Genomic DNA, 14,056 nt, shown 5'->3' with positions numbered 1-14,056 from the left:
GTGAAATAGCCCATTAATGACTCCATGATGAGCCCATAGATTATTTTCCCTAGTTAAGGTCAATGATTTGAAACACTGTAGAGTGTGAAACAGATGTTAGGTCATTTACATAGGGAAATGATGAGTGTTATTTTTGCCCCGGTGAATCATCAGCATCCCACAGGATTTCAAGGTCACAAAATACTCTGGAGAGGCTGTGAATGTTACGGACATATTAGCCAGCTCAGTTCCTCATGATACAGTCAGTGAACTAGATTGATGCGTTATTATGGCCAGGCCCTCCACAGTCTGAGCAAAGGAGTGTTTTGTCTACTCCATCACTATTAAGCAGGTTAGAAAAAAATGGAGAGCCCTTGTGCTTGAGTGCATGAGTCCTCCCCTGCTTGTAGGGATGCATTGACAGCTTAGATGATGTGAAACATGATGGATATGTCCTGTTTCGAGCTGATAAACAACAATGGCCTCTAGCCCCTTTCAGCAGAATAGAATCAATATCAGCAGTTGGGGCTTTTCTCAACATATCCTGTGCTGGAAAACAGAGATGCACCCATTTTTAGCTATGAAAGGCTTTGGATGAAACTATCATACCATCTTTCTTTGTTTACTTATTATGTGCTCTTTGCCAGGCTAATGTAATATATCTGGTCTTTTAATGTGCTCCAACCTCTTTTTTTCTCTGTCTTTTGCTTTATGTGTATTCAGAGCGCAGGCTACCTGAAGAAGACTACATCATATTGGTTGACAGCCTTAATGAGGCAGAATTCCATAAACCAGACTATGGGGACACCATTGCCACTTTCATTACCAAAATAATCTCCAAATTTCCACTCTGGCTTAAGTTGGTGGTCACAGTCAGGACAGGCCTGGTGGTGAGTGAGATTATTAGCATTACAGCGTTCTTTACAGCGATCTTTCAGCCGAAGGACACCCTGCCTCAAAGAGTCGGGTCACCCAACTTACCATTAATATTTCTAACTTATCTTTAGTGGTATCTAGCCACATATGTAGCATCCACCCCCAAATACAATGGAGGTGGCTGGAATTCTGTTTGTGATCCTCACATAATTGAAATAATATCAAAAATATTCTACAGCATAGTTTTCCCCGTGCCTGAATGGGTTTCCTCCAGGTGCTCTGGTTTCGTCCCACAAAAAACAAACATGCAGGTTAGGTTTGCTGATTCAAAAATGTAACCTATAGGCTGTGACTGTGTGTGTGTGTGAATGGTTGCTCTGTACCCGATGTTAGCCCTGTGATATACTGCCAAACTAGCTAGGATTTACTCATGGATGTTATATAAGAACTTGATACCAGACTCCAAGATGGCACTCATCCATTTGAATTAAAATTACTCACCAGGCTTATAAGTCAAAAACCTTTTTGGCACTTTATGGTTTTCTTGTCTTGTTGACACAGCAACACAAACAAAAAAGCTTTTATTGGTGCTCATATTTTTTTCTGGAAACACTTTTGTGGTTTAAAAATCAATAATAAGGTGACCCTTATATTTTTTGGGGTGTGAGGCATTTCTGTTGCAGTACCACGGTTGGCCACTGGGTAAATTGGGACAAACTATTTCAACCTTTTTCAAAATGTCCATGGGTGTATCCCATCTCTCACCAATTAGTTGTAATAGGCCCCAGCCCCCTGCAACCCTGCAAATAATAAATGGATAATAGATAATAGATGGATGGATGTGTATTTCCAGCTTTGCTTTGGATAATTCATAGATCTCACTGTGAACAATTTTCACTGGAACTGCTCTTGAGTAAAAAAATCATACCTTTGAGAGTTGTTGACAGTGAGGTCTGCAGAATATGAGGAGTAACAAACATACTGTTTCTGAAAAAAGATGTTGAATTATTTAAATGTGATTTTGAAATGTCACAAACGAATTTCCGTTCATCCCTGCTGTAGCGTGATGTAGACTCTTGTGCAGGAAGTTTTTGCAGCACTTGACGTAAAAAAAAAAAATTGTGTTTAGTGTTTTTAGTTTCACCTTGCCTCATATTACCCAACTCACAGACATTTTTCCAGTACCTACTTCTTTTGTCTTAGCTCTCTGCACACACTGTGTAGTTCAATGTTGTGCTTTTACTGCCGTGGTATAGACATTGTGGCTTTTAGCAGCATCGCTCACTCTAGTCTGATGTATTTTCTCAATCCGGTTGGTAATCCCACCAAACAGCGGACGCATCTGTCCAATGCCAAAGCCAAGCCTCCAAATGCTGCAAGGATTAGGCCCTGAATGGATGGTAATACTACTGGGAGTCTGCTGGGAGTCTGGAGCTTGACAGCCAGCCAGCCAGTTACATAATTTGATTAGTGTTTGGGAATACACAAAGCACGTTTGAGGTCATTTTTTTCATGATACATTTGAAGTGAGCAAGCATTAAATACCGAAATTTAAAGATGAAGAAAACAGCTATTTTCCCACACATCCAGTATCCCCTCCTTACTGATTGGATCATCAGTCACCCTTTCTCTTTATACCAGCCATTTCACGTACTCTTGTATAACAACCTGTATATTTCACAAACTGTTGAGAAAGGGTTAAGTGGAGCACACTCCACAACCACAAGTCAATTACTTCTTGTTTAACTAAAATTTCAGTCTTTGTTAACGAGGAACTGAGCAGCAATAACGTGGATTTATTTAAGCAGTTAGCTGGTTTTGGCCGGTGTTGAGCAGTTGAGGATGGCAAAAGAGGAGATGAAATGTGAGTCTGAAGATGCCTGTGAGCAATGTTGGAGCTTGAGTCATTGTCACACTATTTACTGTACTGTATCCCATGGCTCCGCGTGAGTCAGAGGCAACAGCATCTGAGGAATGGGTCCTGATTTTGTTGTTTTTAATTTGTCCTTAGCTAATGCACCAAAGACATGCTGCCTACTATTCTTTAAATACTGAGGTGTTTGTGCTGTCTGTGGTGTCTGCTTTTACCAATAAGCACCCATAATTTGTCTGTTTTCTTCTCCTACAGGAAATCACTACCCTTCTTCCCTTCTCTGGCATCTCTCTGGACATCCTGCCAGACAGCAGTGATCTGGGAGCTGACCTGAGTGATTACATCCATCACCGGGTCAGCAGCAGCACACAGGTCGCTGCGAACGTCACCACGCCAACAGGCTCGGCCCCTGATCAGCTGCTCCTCAGCAAGTTTAGCAGCCACCTGTCAACACGGAGCCACGGCTCCATCCTATACCTTCAGCTGACCCTGGATCTGTTCCACAAAGGACACCTGGCTCTGAAAGGAGGAAACTACCTGGTGGTGCCTGTTTCCCTGTCAGAGGTCAGACACATAGAGCACTGATTCCCAACAAGCATGGGGTATTTGTAGCCTAGGGGGGTGCACATGGAAAGACTGTCGATAAGCTCAGCTAATTTGAAAAGGTAGAAATTATGATTTGATTAAAAAATATATAAATGCACATATTGAGTCAGCTGTAACACCTGGACACCACATGTTGTGAGTAAGCCTTTAAACAGCTAGAATAAAGTAAAAATGATGGATAAATAATTGAAATTAGCTGAAACAAAATAATGAACAAAGGTTTGAAAAAGAAAGGTTAGCTAAAAGTTATGTCTAAATGGTTTAAATAGATGGCTAAGTAATGGAAAAATTATTAAGATAGTAAATGTTAGCTAAAAGTAATGGATAAATTTTTTTAAAACATCCAGTATCTGCCACTCTAAGTTACAGGTTACATCTGACAGAAAATGTTGCGAACCACAGATGTTGAGTAATGTGTGTTTCATTAGGTTGTCAGTTCACTTACTATGTAAACTATAATGTTTAATTGTTTGGAGCTAAAAAGACACATTTTTACCTTGAGTGTATTTTTGGACCTGCCTTCCTCCTCCTCATCTGGTCAAGTTCACAGTCTAACACTTAACACTTGTCAGTCATCCCGGTGAGCTGTCTACCGTGAAATGGCATCTTGCCTGAGGCTGAAGCAATCAATGTCCATAAAATACACACACAAGGTACACAGGCGACAACCATTGTTTAGGCATATTTTTAACAAAAAAAGAGAAAAACGTTTACTCACACGCTTTTCAGATAAATAAAAGATGAAAATGACAGGATCAAAGAATTTATACAAAGTGCCAAAATAGTCCTCAGTGACTAAAGCAAATGACAGACTCATTTTAATGTTACATAATCATTAGTGTAAAATAGAGATGAGCAAGTGTTAGTATACACACAAAGGCCTAGAAATATGATGATCTAATGATTGGATAATGGATGTGGAAAAGCATGCATAAAAGTATGCTAGATGTGTAGATCCAGGTAGCGGACAGTTTGATACAGTTGGAAAAGTTGTATATGATTGGCATAATCCTGCTCATTGCCGGCTACATACACAGAACTGGTGTCACCCCAAAACATACTGAACATCACTGACATGCCAACTTCGACATGTACACAAATAGACTGACTCATTAGATCAATATGTAGGAATCATTTGTTAGGTTGATATGATGTTGCATATATGTGCAAATAATATTTTTTGTTAGAAAGTGTTCTTACGTATCTAATCTGACAACATCATTAACAACATGTTCATGAATATCTGTTAGGTGTACCTGCTGATGTGTCGTGTGAGCTTTCCGGATAAAGAGGTCTTTGAACGGATACTTCCGGTGCTAAATGTGGCACTGGCATCTCTGCACCCACTGACTGATGAACAAATGTTCAGGGCACTGAATGCAGGCAGTGTGAGGGGGGAGCTAGAGTGGAAAGACTTCCAGCTGAGATTAGACAGCCTGGCTGGATTCATGGTAAGACTCTTGATATTACTGCATGGAAGGGTACATAATGATTCAAGCTTTTGTTTCGAGTGCTGTATTTGTTTTGCTATGACATACATAATTTTAACATACAACTAGTGATTTAAAGGTAGTCTTTATCTAAAGGACTTGCAGCATCTCTGGGCAATCATATCAATTAATTGTACCTTTACATTTTAAGGAATTTCCTGTATCATTTGTGTTTATAGGTGAGACGCAGGGATGGCACACGGATGCTGTGTCATCCCTCCTTCAGAGAGTGGCTGGTTTGGAGAGCAGATGGAGAGAGCACAGACTTTCTCTGTGACCCTAGGTGAGACTAAAAGTCAAAGATCATTCAGCATAAGGTTCTAAAGATGATGTACTATCCATCAAGTGTGAATACACCAAGAAAAAGTGTAAAAAAAATTAAAAAAAAATTAAAAAAATCTTCATTGGTACAGTAGAACTTAGGCCAATCTTTAGTAAGTAAGCACTATACATGTGTCTACAGGAGTGGCCACGCTCTCCTGGCCTTCATGTTCTCCAGACAGGAGGGTAAGCTGAACCGGCAGCAGACTATGGAACTGGGACACCACATTCTCAAGGCTCACATATTCAAGGTAACAAGAACTATGTATATATGTTGTTATGTAGGTTTGTGACTGGAACGGATTGTACCTAAACCCTTCGGGATCTCCTCTATTCCCAAAGGCTTCACGGAAACATGATCCTGCACTTTACTGTATATTATCGCATAGAAACACATATATTAGCGTTAACCCATGTCCCAACCATCACCCACGCATATTAACACTATCCATATAGATAAACGCCCACAGTACAGTGAATATTGTACTGTGGATGCTGTGCATACTGCATTACTCCTGGGACCCAATTCAAATTCTGCACCACAGATCTCATCTGAGCAGGCTTAATCTCCCTCTTTCTTTGTCTCCTGGCTCTCTCTCTCTATGTATCTGTGTCTCTCTCACACACTCACAGGGTCTGAGTAAGAAGACAGGTGTGTCCTCCAGCGTTCTTCAAGCGATGTGGGTGAACTGCAGCACAGACAGTCTGTCCGCTGCACTGGCCTCCCTGAGGAACTTATATACACCGAACATCAAGGTGACATACACATGCTCTACATTAAAAACATACACTCAAATATATAATCTGATCTACAGATATATACTAATCATCTATTTCATCCTGCAGGTAAGTCGTCTGTTGATGCTAGGTGGTGCCAGTGTGACCTGGTGTACAGAGGTGGTAGGACACGCCCCCATTCTGGCTGTTCACGCCCACCTGGGGCACTTGGAGATGGTAGCGCTGCTGCTTGAAATGGGTGCTCCCGTAGAAGGGACCACTGACAGTGGCATGACGCCACTCTGTCTGGCAGCCGCTGCAGGACACACCGACATCGTCAGCCTGCTCTGCAAGAAAGGGGCCAAGGTCAGTGTCATTTCTGTGTGAAGAGAAAGAGTGACAAATTTGGGTTTGGAGAGTATGACCAGGATAATTACCGTAGATAAATCAGATTTAAATCTGTGACAGAACACTCTGTCTCTCAGTACCTTTACACCAGTGATATCCTGAATAGCCCTGGTTTTACATTCACCACAGTTTCAGGATCTATTCTGGGAGACAGATGACATAAACAGGCCTGATCTAGGCCAGCGTATTACAGGCACCGGCCAGGACCAGTGTTGTAAGTCCTTCTGTGTACCCCTCTGTGTCAGGTGGGCCATGCTGATAAGAATGGCCAGTGTGCACTGGTCCATGCCGGGCTGAAGGGCCATGCAGAAATCATCAACATTTTACTGGGCCAGGATTGGGGAGCAGAGATCCCCACTGACCCACAGCAGCATCACAGCAATGAGACTGTGACTGGAAAAATACAGGCAGCACAGCAGGCAGCTACAGCTGCAGCTAGCGTGGGACACACACAGGTACGTATCAGCTCAAGGTCCGAAAGACAAAAACATTTTTAACACTTGGCTGAAACTGATTTTTTATGTAGAGCATGGAGCCTGTCCTTGTTTGATGTAGAAGATTTATTAGATGCAGTTTTCTGTTTGCTGTGGTCAAGGTCTGTGGGTGCTTTGGTTTTCTTTCTGCACAGCAAGCCAGCAATACACAGGACTGTAAAATTGTGTTTTCCTGCAGGTGGTGAAGAGCTTGCTGGACTTGAAAGATGAACAGCTGGCAGTGCAGATGGACGCTCACGACTCTCTCTGGGGAGAAACGGGTACATTTCTCCTATCAGTCAGATAAATTTAGCTTTCTCACCTCTTCCTGTCCATCAGTGTCGTTCTGGAGTCATGCTCAAGGGTTTTAGGGTTGCATTTTAGACACATTCTAGTTCTGTGCAAAAAATAAATATTAAACAGCTAACTTACATGTATATGGATGCACAGGGAGCTCTTTGACTGGAGCTGTAGGAGCTTAGAAGTACTCGATTCCCACTTTCTGGTCTCAATATTATGATTTTAGGATTCTCTGGTTGATGTCAAATACTTGATTCGATTGTAAATAGTTTTTGTCTTTAGCAGAAATGGAGCATCATGTTTATCACACAGAATATCTTGTCCATCCACATTTGTAGCATCTAAAAAGCAGCCTGTTATTCAATTGTAATACTTTTACCTCTATCACAGATGCGATAGTGCAGCCTGCAGAATTCTGTTAGGACCATTTCCTGAAAGCATGTCGGATGAAGCCTGTATCTCTGCCTACAGCACCATTAGAGTATAATTCTATTACACAGTCCCCTCCAGTGCTGAGGTAGAAAAAGTGAGAGCATGAAATACCCTCTGAAACATTCACCTTTGCATGTACAGTACAAGGGCTTTGTTTCATGTTTACGTTCAGTATTAGTGTGATTGGATTACAGTCCATTTGCGCAGATGAAATGATCATTCAAGGATACATGTTGAAGTCTGGTTACTTAACCAGGCATTTGTTTTTTTTCAGGGATTACAATTACCCAAAACAGCAGTGCATACAACACTAATCATTTTACTGGTTCAGTTTGCATATTTAAAGCAGCAGCTGTAACCCTGTTACTATTTAGTGCAGCTGTACAAAGTCACCTTAAACAAAAGACTACCAGACAGTTGTTTTGTTTTTTCACATGTGACAATAACTTCTCTTTAAAGAGAATATTATACAATCGATTTGTTCACTGAAGCATGTGGTCGCATGAAACATGATGTTGTTAATCAAGAGTACTTGGAGGTTAGAGAATTACATCAATACTTTGCCTCTATCCCCAGCTGCACATGGACTCGCATGCTAAAAAAAGGACCAATGTCCAACATTTATCAAAGTAACACTGGCTGGTTAGGGGGGGGCAACTTATATAGTGTGTACAGTTATGATTGAAATAATGAAATGATTTTATTTTGTTTCCTTATGTTGTTGAAGGGGAATAAGAAAGAGAAAAAGCAGGTGTTTTTGATCAATTTTGATATCTTGTCAGATATCTAGATTTGTTTTAAAACAGTTAATATTAGCAAAATGATATAATTCAACAGATTAACCCAAGATATACTATGAAGAGCTACAACAACTGTGTTAGAATCAAACAGATCATGGAAAAAAACAGCCTTGTTTTCTCTCTCTGTTTCTCACTTATGCGTCTACTTCTCTCCTAAATGTGTCAATTGCATATTCTTCTCCGCCTCGTCATCTCATCTCTATGCCGACCCTCTGTCAGTGCTGAGCGCAGCAGCAGGGAGAGGGAGGATGGAGACGTGTTCGTTCCTCCTGGAGAGGGGGCCAGGCCTGGAGATACCCAACCGCAGGGGGATGGTCCCGCTGCTCAGTGCCACCAAACATGGACACACACAGGTAAGGAGCCTGGTCACTGGCATAGGATTTTATTCATTTAACCAGTTCTCTCTTTGTGTCTGAATAATCTTCCTCCCTTTCCCAGGTTGCAGAGTTGCTGCTGAAGCAAGGTGCAGATATCAATGTCAGCGACAAGCTGGGTCGCACTGCGCTGATGCTGGCTGCCTCTGAGGGCCATATGAGCACTGCAGAACTCCTGCTGTCAAAGGGTCAGAGTCCCCACCTTCCCCACTAATAACTTAACATGTTAACTGAATGTATTTGAACTGCAGGACAATATTTGTATTGTGTGTGGTCCCAGGTGCCTCTCTGTCCTCTGCTGATCAGGAGGGGCTGACTGCACTTAGCTGGGCCTGTCTGAAGGGCCAGAAAGGTGCCGTGCAGCTTCTGGTGGAGGCAGGCGCAGACCTGAATCAACCAGACAAACAGGGACGGACTCCACTTGACCTAGCTGCTCTTAACGGGGATGCAGATACAGTGGGTTTCATGCTGTTGGTTAGATAATATGTTGATAATGGAAATATAAATAGATGTCTGTCTTTATTTGGTATTATTTTTTTTTTGCATTTTCCTTTCTTCCTGTGGTTGGGATGCAGTTTATAGACCTGGGTGTAGAAGTGTATACTTGACAATAAGTTGCAAAACATTGTAATTGTTAAAAGATGATTAGCCAAATACAAAATATATAATCATGTCATATGCACAACCACACATTTTAAGCTATTTTAGACAAATGAAACAAATCATAATTGCTAAAATAATTATAATAATAATTTGCAACTGCAACACAGGATGTCAATTTGCAATCACAGTTCATGTGGTGTAAAAAAAACTTCAATGCGAGCATTTTGACTCTCATTAATGTAATCTAATTATCAGCAGGACAGTAATTAAAACAATCTAATTATCAAGAACTTTCTAAATCATCAGGATATAAAGGAGCTGACAGCAACGTTACTAAAGTTAGCTAATGTAGTGACGCATACAGTGTGTAATCAACCAAATGATTGAAATATCCAACAACTTTTGCATTGCTCAAATCTTAAATATAAATATAATATGTTGTTATTATTCTATACGTGGTCAGGCTGCATTGTCTGGTGGAACATGGAGCGTGCTGGAAAAAGCCGACAACAATGGTACAGAGGTTAGACAGGACGAATGGCTGCCAAGAACCCGGCCCTGGTGCCTCGCTGCTTAAGAAAGGATCAAAGATGGGTATAAACACCATGCTTACCATAACAGCCCCCACAGTAAATCCCAACCTCTACAAATTATATAGTCCAACACAAAATGTTCCAAAACAGTTAATATTAACGGACAGTTAAAAAAGCTCCAATAACTGAAGTGCAACCTCTAAAATGAGCGTAAAGTTTAATCCACACCTCTCTGGCTAAACCCACTACTGCATTCATATTTGTATCTGACTTCAACCAATCAATGAAGACACAGCTCACTTGGAAAGATTTGTATTATGTGCTATGCTTTTGCACCTGCACACTCTGAATTTATATTACTTTATAACTGCCTATTTTATTTCCATGCAGTATATTGTTAGTCCCTATTTTGCAGCACCTGCAGTTTACATCCACTTCTCTAACTCCCTCTTAACCTCTATCTCTCTCTCTCCATCAACCGAAAGGCTACAGAACCGCTCCGCATGATCGATCAGGTACATGATTTATGCAAGACACAAAGTAAAAGAGACAAGGCGAGACAGATAATAGAAAGATAAATATTTGTACCCCTCCATCAGGTCATGCTACGTGGGCTATGGCTTCCTCCAAACCAGATATTCTCCTCATCCTGCTGCAGAAGCTGATGGAGGAGGGCAACATACTTTACAAGGTATGTTATAGTGAATGTTAAAGAGTGTTTTGTAAGCGTGTGGCAAAGCTGGCAGCCTTCTATTTGAACAGACTCCAAAACGAGGTGTTTTTGTGGATTATTTGTTCAAAATTGTCTTCCCCTCTGTCCGTTGTTTTCTCTCCCTCTTCCTGTGTGTGTCTCAGAAGGGACGTATGAAGGAGGCAGGCCAGCGTTATCAGTATGCCCTGAGGAAGCTACCTCGTGAGGGGCAAGGAGAGGAGCTGAAAGGGCTCAAAGACCTGCGGGTCTCCCTCTATTTAAACCTTTCCCGCTGCCGCAGGAAAACCAATGTAAGGCCCCCAGCTGTATCAAACTCTTCATGCACTATTTAACACTGGCAGGTTTATTAGATGCTGAGGGGATGGCACGAGGGCTACCAAGGCAAGGTAGATGGTTCCTTAAGATATATAATTTATCTGTATCCACATAAAAAGATACTGTCAGCAGCAGTATAGCTCACTGTAAAAATATCTCTGCTTTTCAGATCTAATTTCATGTCTCCCCAGTAAACAGAATGTACGTGTAAGACCTGAAAGCAGGTGGTGACATAATGAATAACTGTGTGCTGTTAGTGTTGAGATAGATGTGTGTGGCCTGCAGCCAGGTTTGGAACCCACCCTGGTGATGACAGACGTCCTAACAGACTGTGTAAAAATGCCATCCTTGGGGTCACTGTGGCCGATGAATAATGGAGCAGATAATGTGATGTGATAAGGTCACTCTCTCTGGCAGACCGAGCACACTCTCTTTCTCTGTGTCTCTACAGGGGGTTATTTACAGTGGACGTGAGAGTGGGCTGGCTAAATCCACATATTATATCAGAAAGCAGGCAGTAAGGGCCAGCAGTGAGACTACATGATACCATCATTAAACATTCAGCAGCAATGTTCACAATCTCACATTCAAGGCTGCCATTTTGACCTCTCTCTCAAGGACAGAATCACAATGTGTTCGTGTCATTAAATATTCACCTGAGAGTGATGATGAGAGCAGTAAAAACCAGCAGAAAAACCAGCTGCTCCCTGTCTATTTCTTCTCCCACTCTTTCTGTTCCTGGTCAATAAATGCAGCGCGAGTTCTGTTTCATTAAACAGGCTTCGATCTTCAGATTCATATAATGAAGATGCGAACACAAACACTAATTTTATTGGAATTGGCTCAGACTATTTCTGCAAAGCAAATATTTTTCACTCTAGTCACTTAACCACACAGCTAATGGAGCTTAGTGGGTCTGTTTGTTACTGTGCTGCGTCTAATATTTTAAATTGAAATTCAAACTGCACTCTGCACTTTTCTTTCTGGAAACACAGGATTTTGGAATAGCTGAGGAGTTTGCAACAAAAGCCTTGGAACTCAAACCCAGGTCTTATGAAGCGTATTATGCCAGAGCACGTGCCAAGAGGAGTAGCAGGTACAACCATATTAAATCAAGTATATTATTTCAAAGCAGAATCATTTTGCTCAATGGAAAGTTATTTTTGCAAGAATCAGCAATTCACTGGGATGCTACATCTCTGTGGTGCTGTAAATTAAGTATTTTTAAAGTTATTTTGTCCAATTTCTCTGTCCTCCCCAGGCAGTTTGCTGCAGCGCTGGCAGACCTCCACGAAGCAGCACGACTCTCCCCGTCCAACCGGGAGATCCGGCGCCTGCTGGTACGGGTAGAGGAGGAATGCAAACATCATCAGAAGATATCCAGCAACAACACGACACAAGGTTACAACAGGGACCCACACACCCACCACCATCAAGCCACAGAGGAGGAGACAGACGTCTATTCACAGGGAAGTCTGGAGAGGCAAGTCCCCGCAGAGCAAACTGATGCAGAGAAGGAGGAAGAGAAGGAGGATGGTGAGGAGGTGAGCCTGCAGTGTGGGAAAAGTCCAGAATTTTGGCCACTGAATCCGTACGCTCCAAACAGGACTCTCCCTGGAGGTGTGGCCTTTGGTTTGGCAGATCAGTCGCCATGTTACCCTCAAGAGGAATATGTGCAGAACCAACTGTTTGTGGAAATGCCTGAGCCTGTTCCTGCTATCAACAGGCAGACCCAGAACCAGAGCAGCAGGACTCATCACCACTGCCACTCCCTCCAGTCAGGGAGCAGAGTTGGGGGCAGGCCTCTTTCTCTGTGCGGTCCATCCAGTCCTCTGCCAGGCAGACACATCTCCACCTCCCTGAGGCCCACACCGGTGATGGGTATTGACATCGGCCCTGGATCAGCCAATGAACACTCTGGACACAGCCCCACTGAGCACTATCACCCCATGTCCCCCAACAGCTCCTCTCCACCTGGGCCTCTCCAGATGTACCAGCCCCGCTCCTCCAGCTTCTCCAGGGGCTCTGACAGACTCTCCACCCACTCTGTGGCTCTGGATGGCCTGGCTCTTGCTTTGGGGTCTGGTATAGAGGTTAGGAGGGAGGGCGGTGGAGGAGGAACAGCAGGCTCAAGGGGCTCCAGCTCCAGCCAGGCCTCCAGTGGGAACCTATCAGACGGTGGCAGACAGCAGGTACAAGACGCTCCATGCCCCATTAAGAGCAGTGGTAGCTTCAAGACAAAACCTGAGCTAAAGCCTCGGCCCTTTATGGGGGTAATGGACAAATCAGTGCGAGTCCAGGGCCAGCAGACCTCTGGCCTGAGCCGACAGGGGCAGGGGGGAGGAGGGGTAGAGAGCTTCAGCATGTCAGTGATGGAGTTTCAAGGGTTCAACAACGACTTCAAACGTGCTTCATTCCAGGAGCAGCTCTCTGGAAGTCAGGCCAACAGCCAGCAGCAAGGCCGGGACTTTGGAGAGCGGCTCCACCAGAGAGAGGCCAGAGGCACCACGTCCTCCCAGCTTCGCTTCCCTGATGGAAGGCACAGACAGGCGAGCCTAACAAGAGACAACCCGGCTCTGCATATGGCTCCCATCAAACCCAAACGCTCATTTATAGAGTCCAATGTCTGAATATAGTTTATCAAAGCACAGATACAGGCTGTTTTCAACAAACTAAGTCCCACATAAGGTAGCAAGGGAGACTGGTTTGAGAACAGCTCCCTTCCCTGAGCCTGTTTTGTAGAGTTATGCTGCTGCACTGCATTTACAATCTAGAACCAGTGTTCAACTCAGGCTACTATGCTTTTGCTTACTTACATGTCTACAGCTACACTAGTGTATTCAAGAAAACCAGACATACCTTAAGTAGGGATTTAAAAAATAAGTAGTATATTGTCTAAACTTTTAATTTATTATATCAAATATATAAGTCAGAGAAAGCTTTGTGCACGAATATAAAAACCTCATGTTATTAGTTGCAGGATATGACCATTTCTATTGTCAAGTGTCTTTTAAAAAACATTTATATTTGTACGGTGTACACTATATTTGCAGATTATATATTTCCCTGTAAGTGGTTATCTGTCAGCATTACAGGCTTAAAAAGAAATTACTTTGTGAACTTGAGATTCTTTTTCTTGGTACATTTGATAAAAAAAGGCACTGTACATGACATTGTTGGAAACTTATTGTCATAATCTACTACTGAATTGATTGCTTCAATATTCACAGTATATGTTTATTTA

General features: G+C 42.6%; 1 protein-coding gene across 1 annotated transcript in view; it reads left to right on the top strand.

Moving 5' to 3' along the window:
- Positions 1 to 14,014, top strand: part of LOC118320900 (protein TANC1-like) — a 30,929-nt gene extending 16,915 nt beyond the window's left edge. The window contains exons 11-28 of the mRNA XM_035652021.1: positions 703 to 869; positions 2,984 to 3,292; positions 4,585 to 4,785; positions 5,004 to 5,107; positions 5,288 to 5,396; positions 5,779 to 5,901; positions 5,992 to 6,228; positions 6,516 to 6,725; positions 6,943 to 7,024; positions 8,495 to 8,628; positions 8,714 to 8,837; positions 8,930 to 9,119; positions 9,716 to 9,846; positions 10,271 to 10,300; positions 10,385 to 10,476; positions 10,641 to 10,787; positions 11,808 to 11,908; positions 12,074 to 14,014. Coding sequence (XP_035507914.1) covers positions 703 to 869; positions 2,984 to 3,292; positions 4,585 to 4,785; positions 5,004 to 5,107; positions 5,288 to 5,396; positions 5,779 to 5,901; positions 5,992 to 6,228; positions 6,516 to 6,725; positions 6,943 to 7,024; positions 8,495 to 8,628; positions 8,714 to 8,837; positions 8,930 to 9,119; positions 9,716 to 9,846; positions 10,271 to 10,300; positions 10,385 to 10,476; positions 10,641 to 10,787; positions 11,808 to 11,908; positions 12,074 to 13,442 — 3,860 coding nt within the window. The 3' untranslated portion in view covers positions 13,443 to 14,014. The remainder of the gene's footprint in view (positions 1 to 702; positions 870 to 2,983; positions 3,293 to 4,584; positions 4,786 to 5,003; positions 5,108 to 5,287; positions 5,397 to 5,778; positions 5,902 to 5,991; positions 6,229 to 6,515; positions 6,726 to 6,942; positions 7,025 to 8,494; positions 8,629 to 8,713; positions 8,838 to 8,929; positions 9,120 to 9,715; positions 9,847 to 10,270; positions 10,301 to 10,384; positions 10,477 to 10,640; positions 10,788 to 11,807; positions 11,909 to 12,073) is intronic.
- The last annotated feature ends 42 nt before the right edge of the window (positions 14,015 to 14,056 follow it).

Source organism: Morone saxatilis, unplaced genomic scaffold (genome assembly GCF_004916995.1).
Source record: "Morone saxatilis isolate NCDOM2014 unplaced genomic scaffold, NCSU_SB_2.0 Contig11, whole genome shotgun sequence".
Lineage (NCBI taxonomy): Eukaryota > Metazoa > Chordata > Actinopteri > Moronidae > Morone > Morone saxatilis.
Note: the sequence above shows the minus strand (reverse complement) of the source record. Positions and strands in the feature narration are given on the sequence as shown.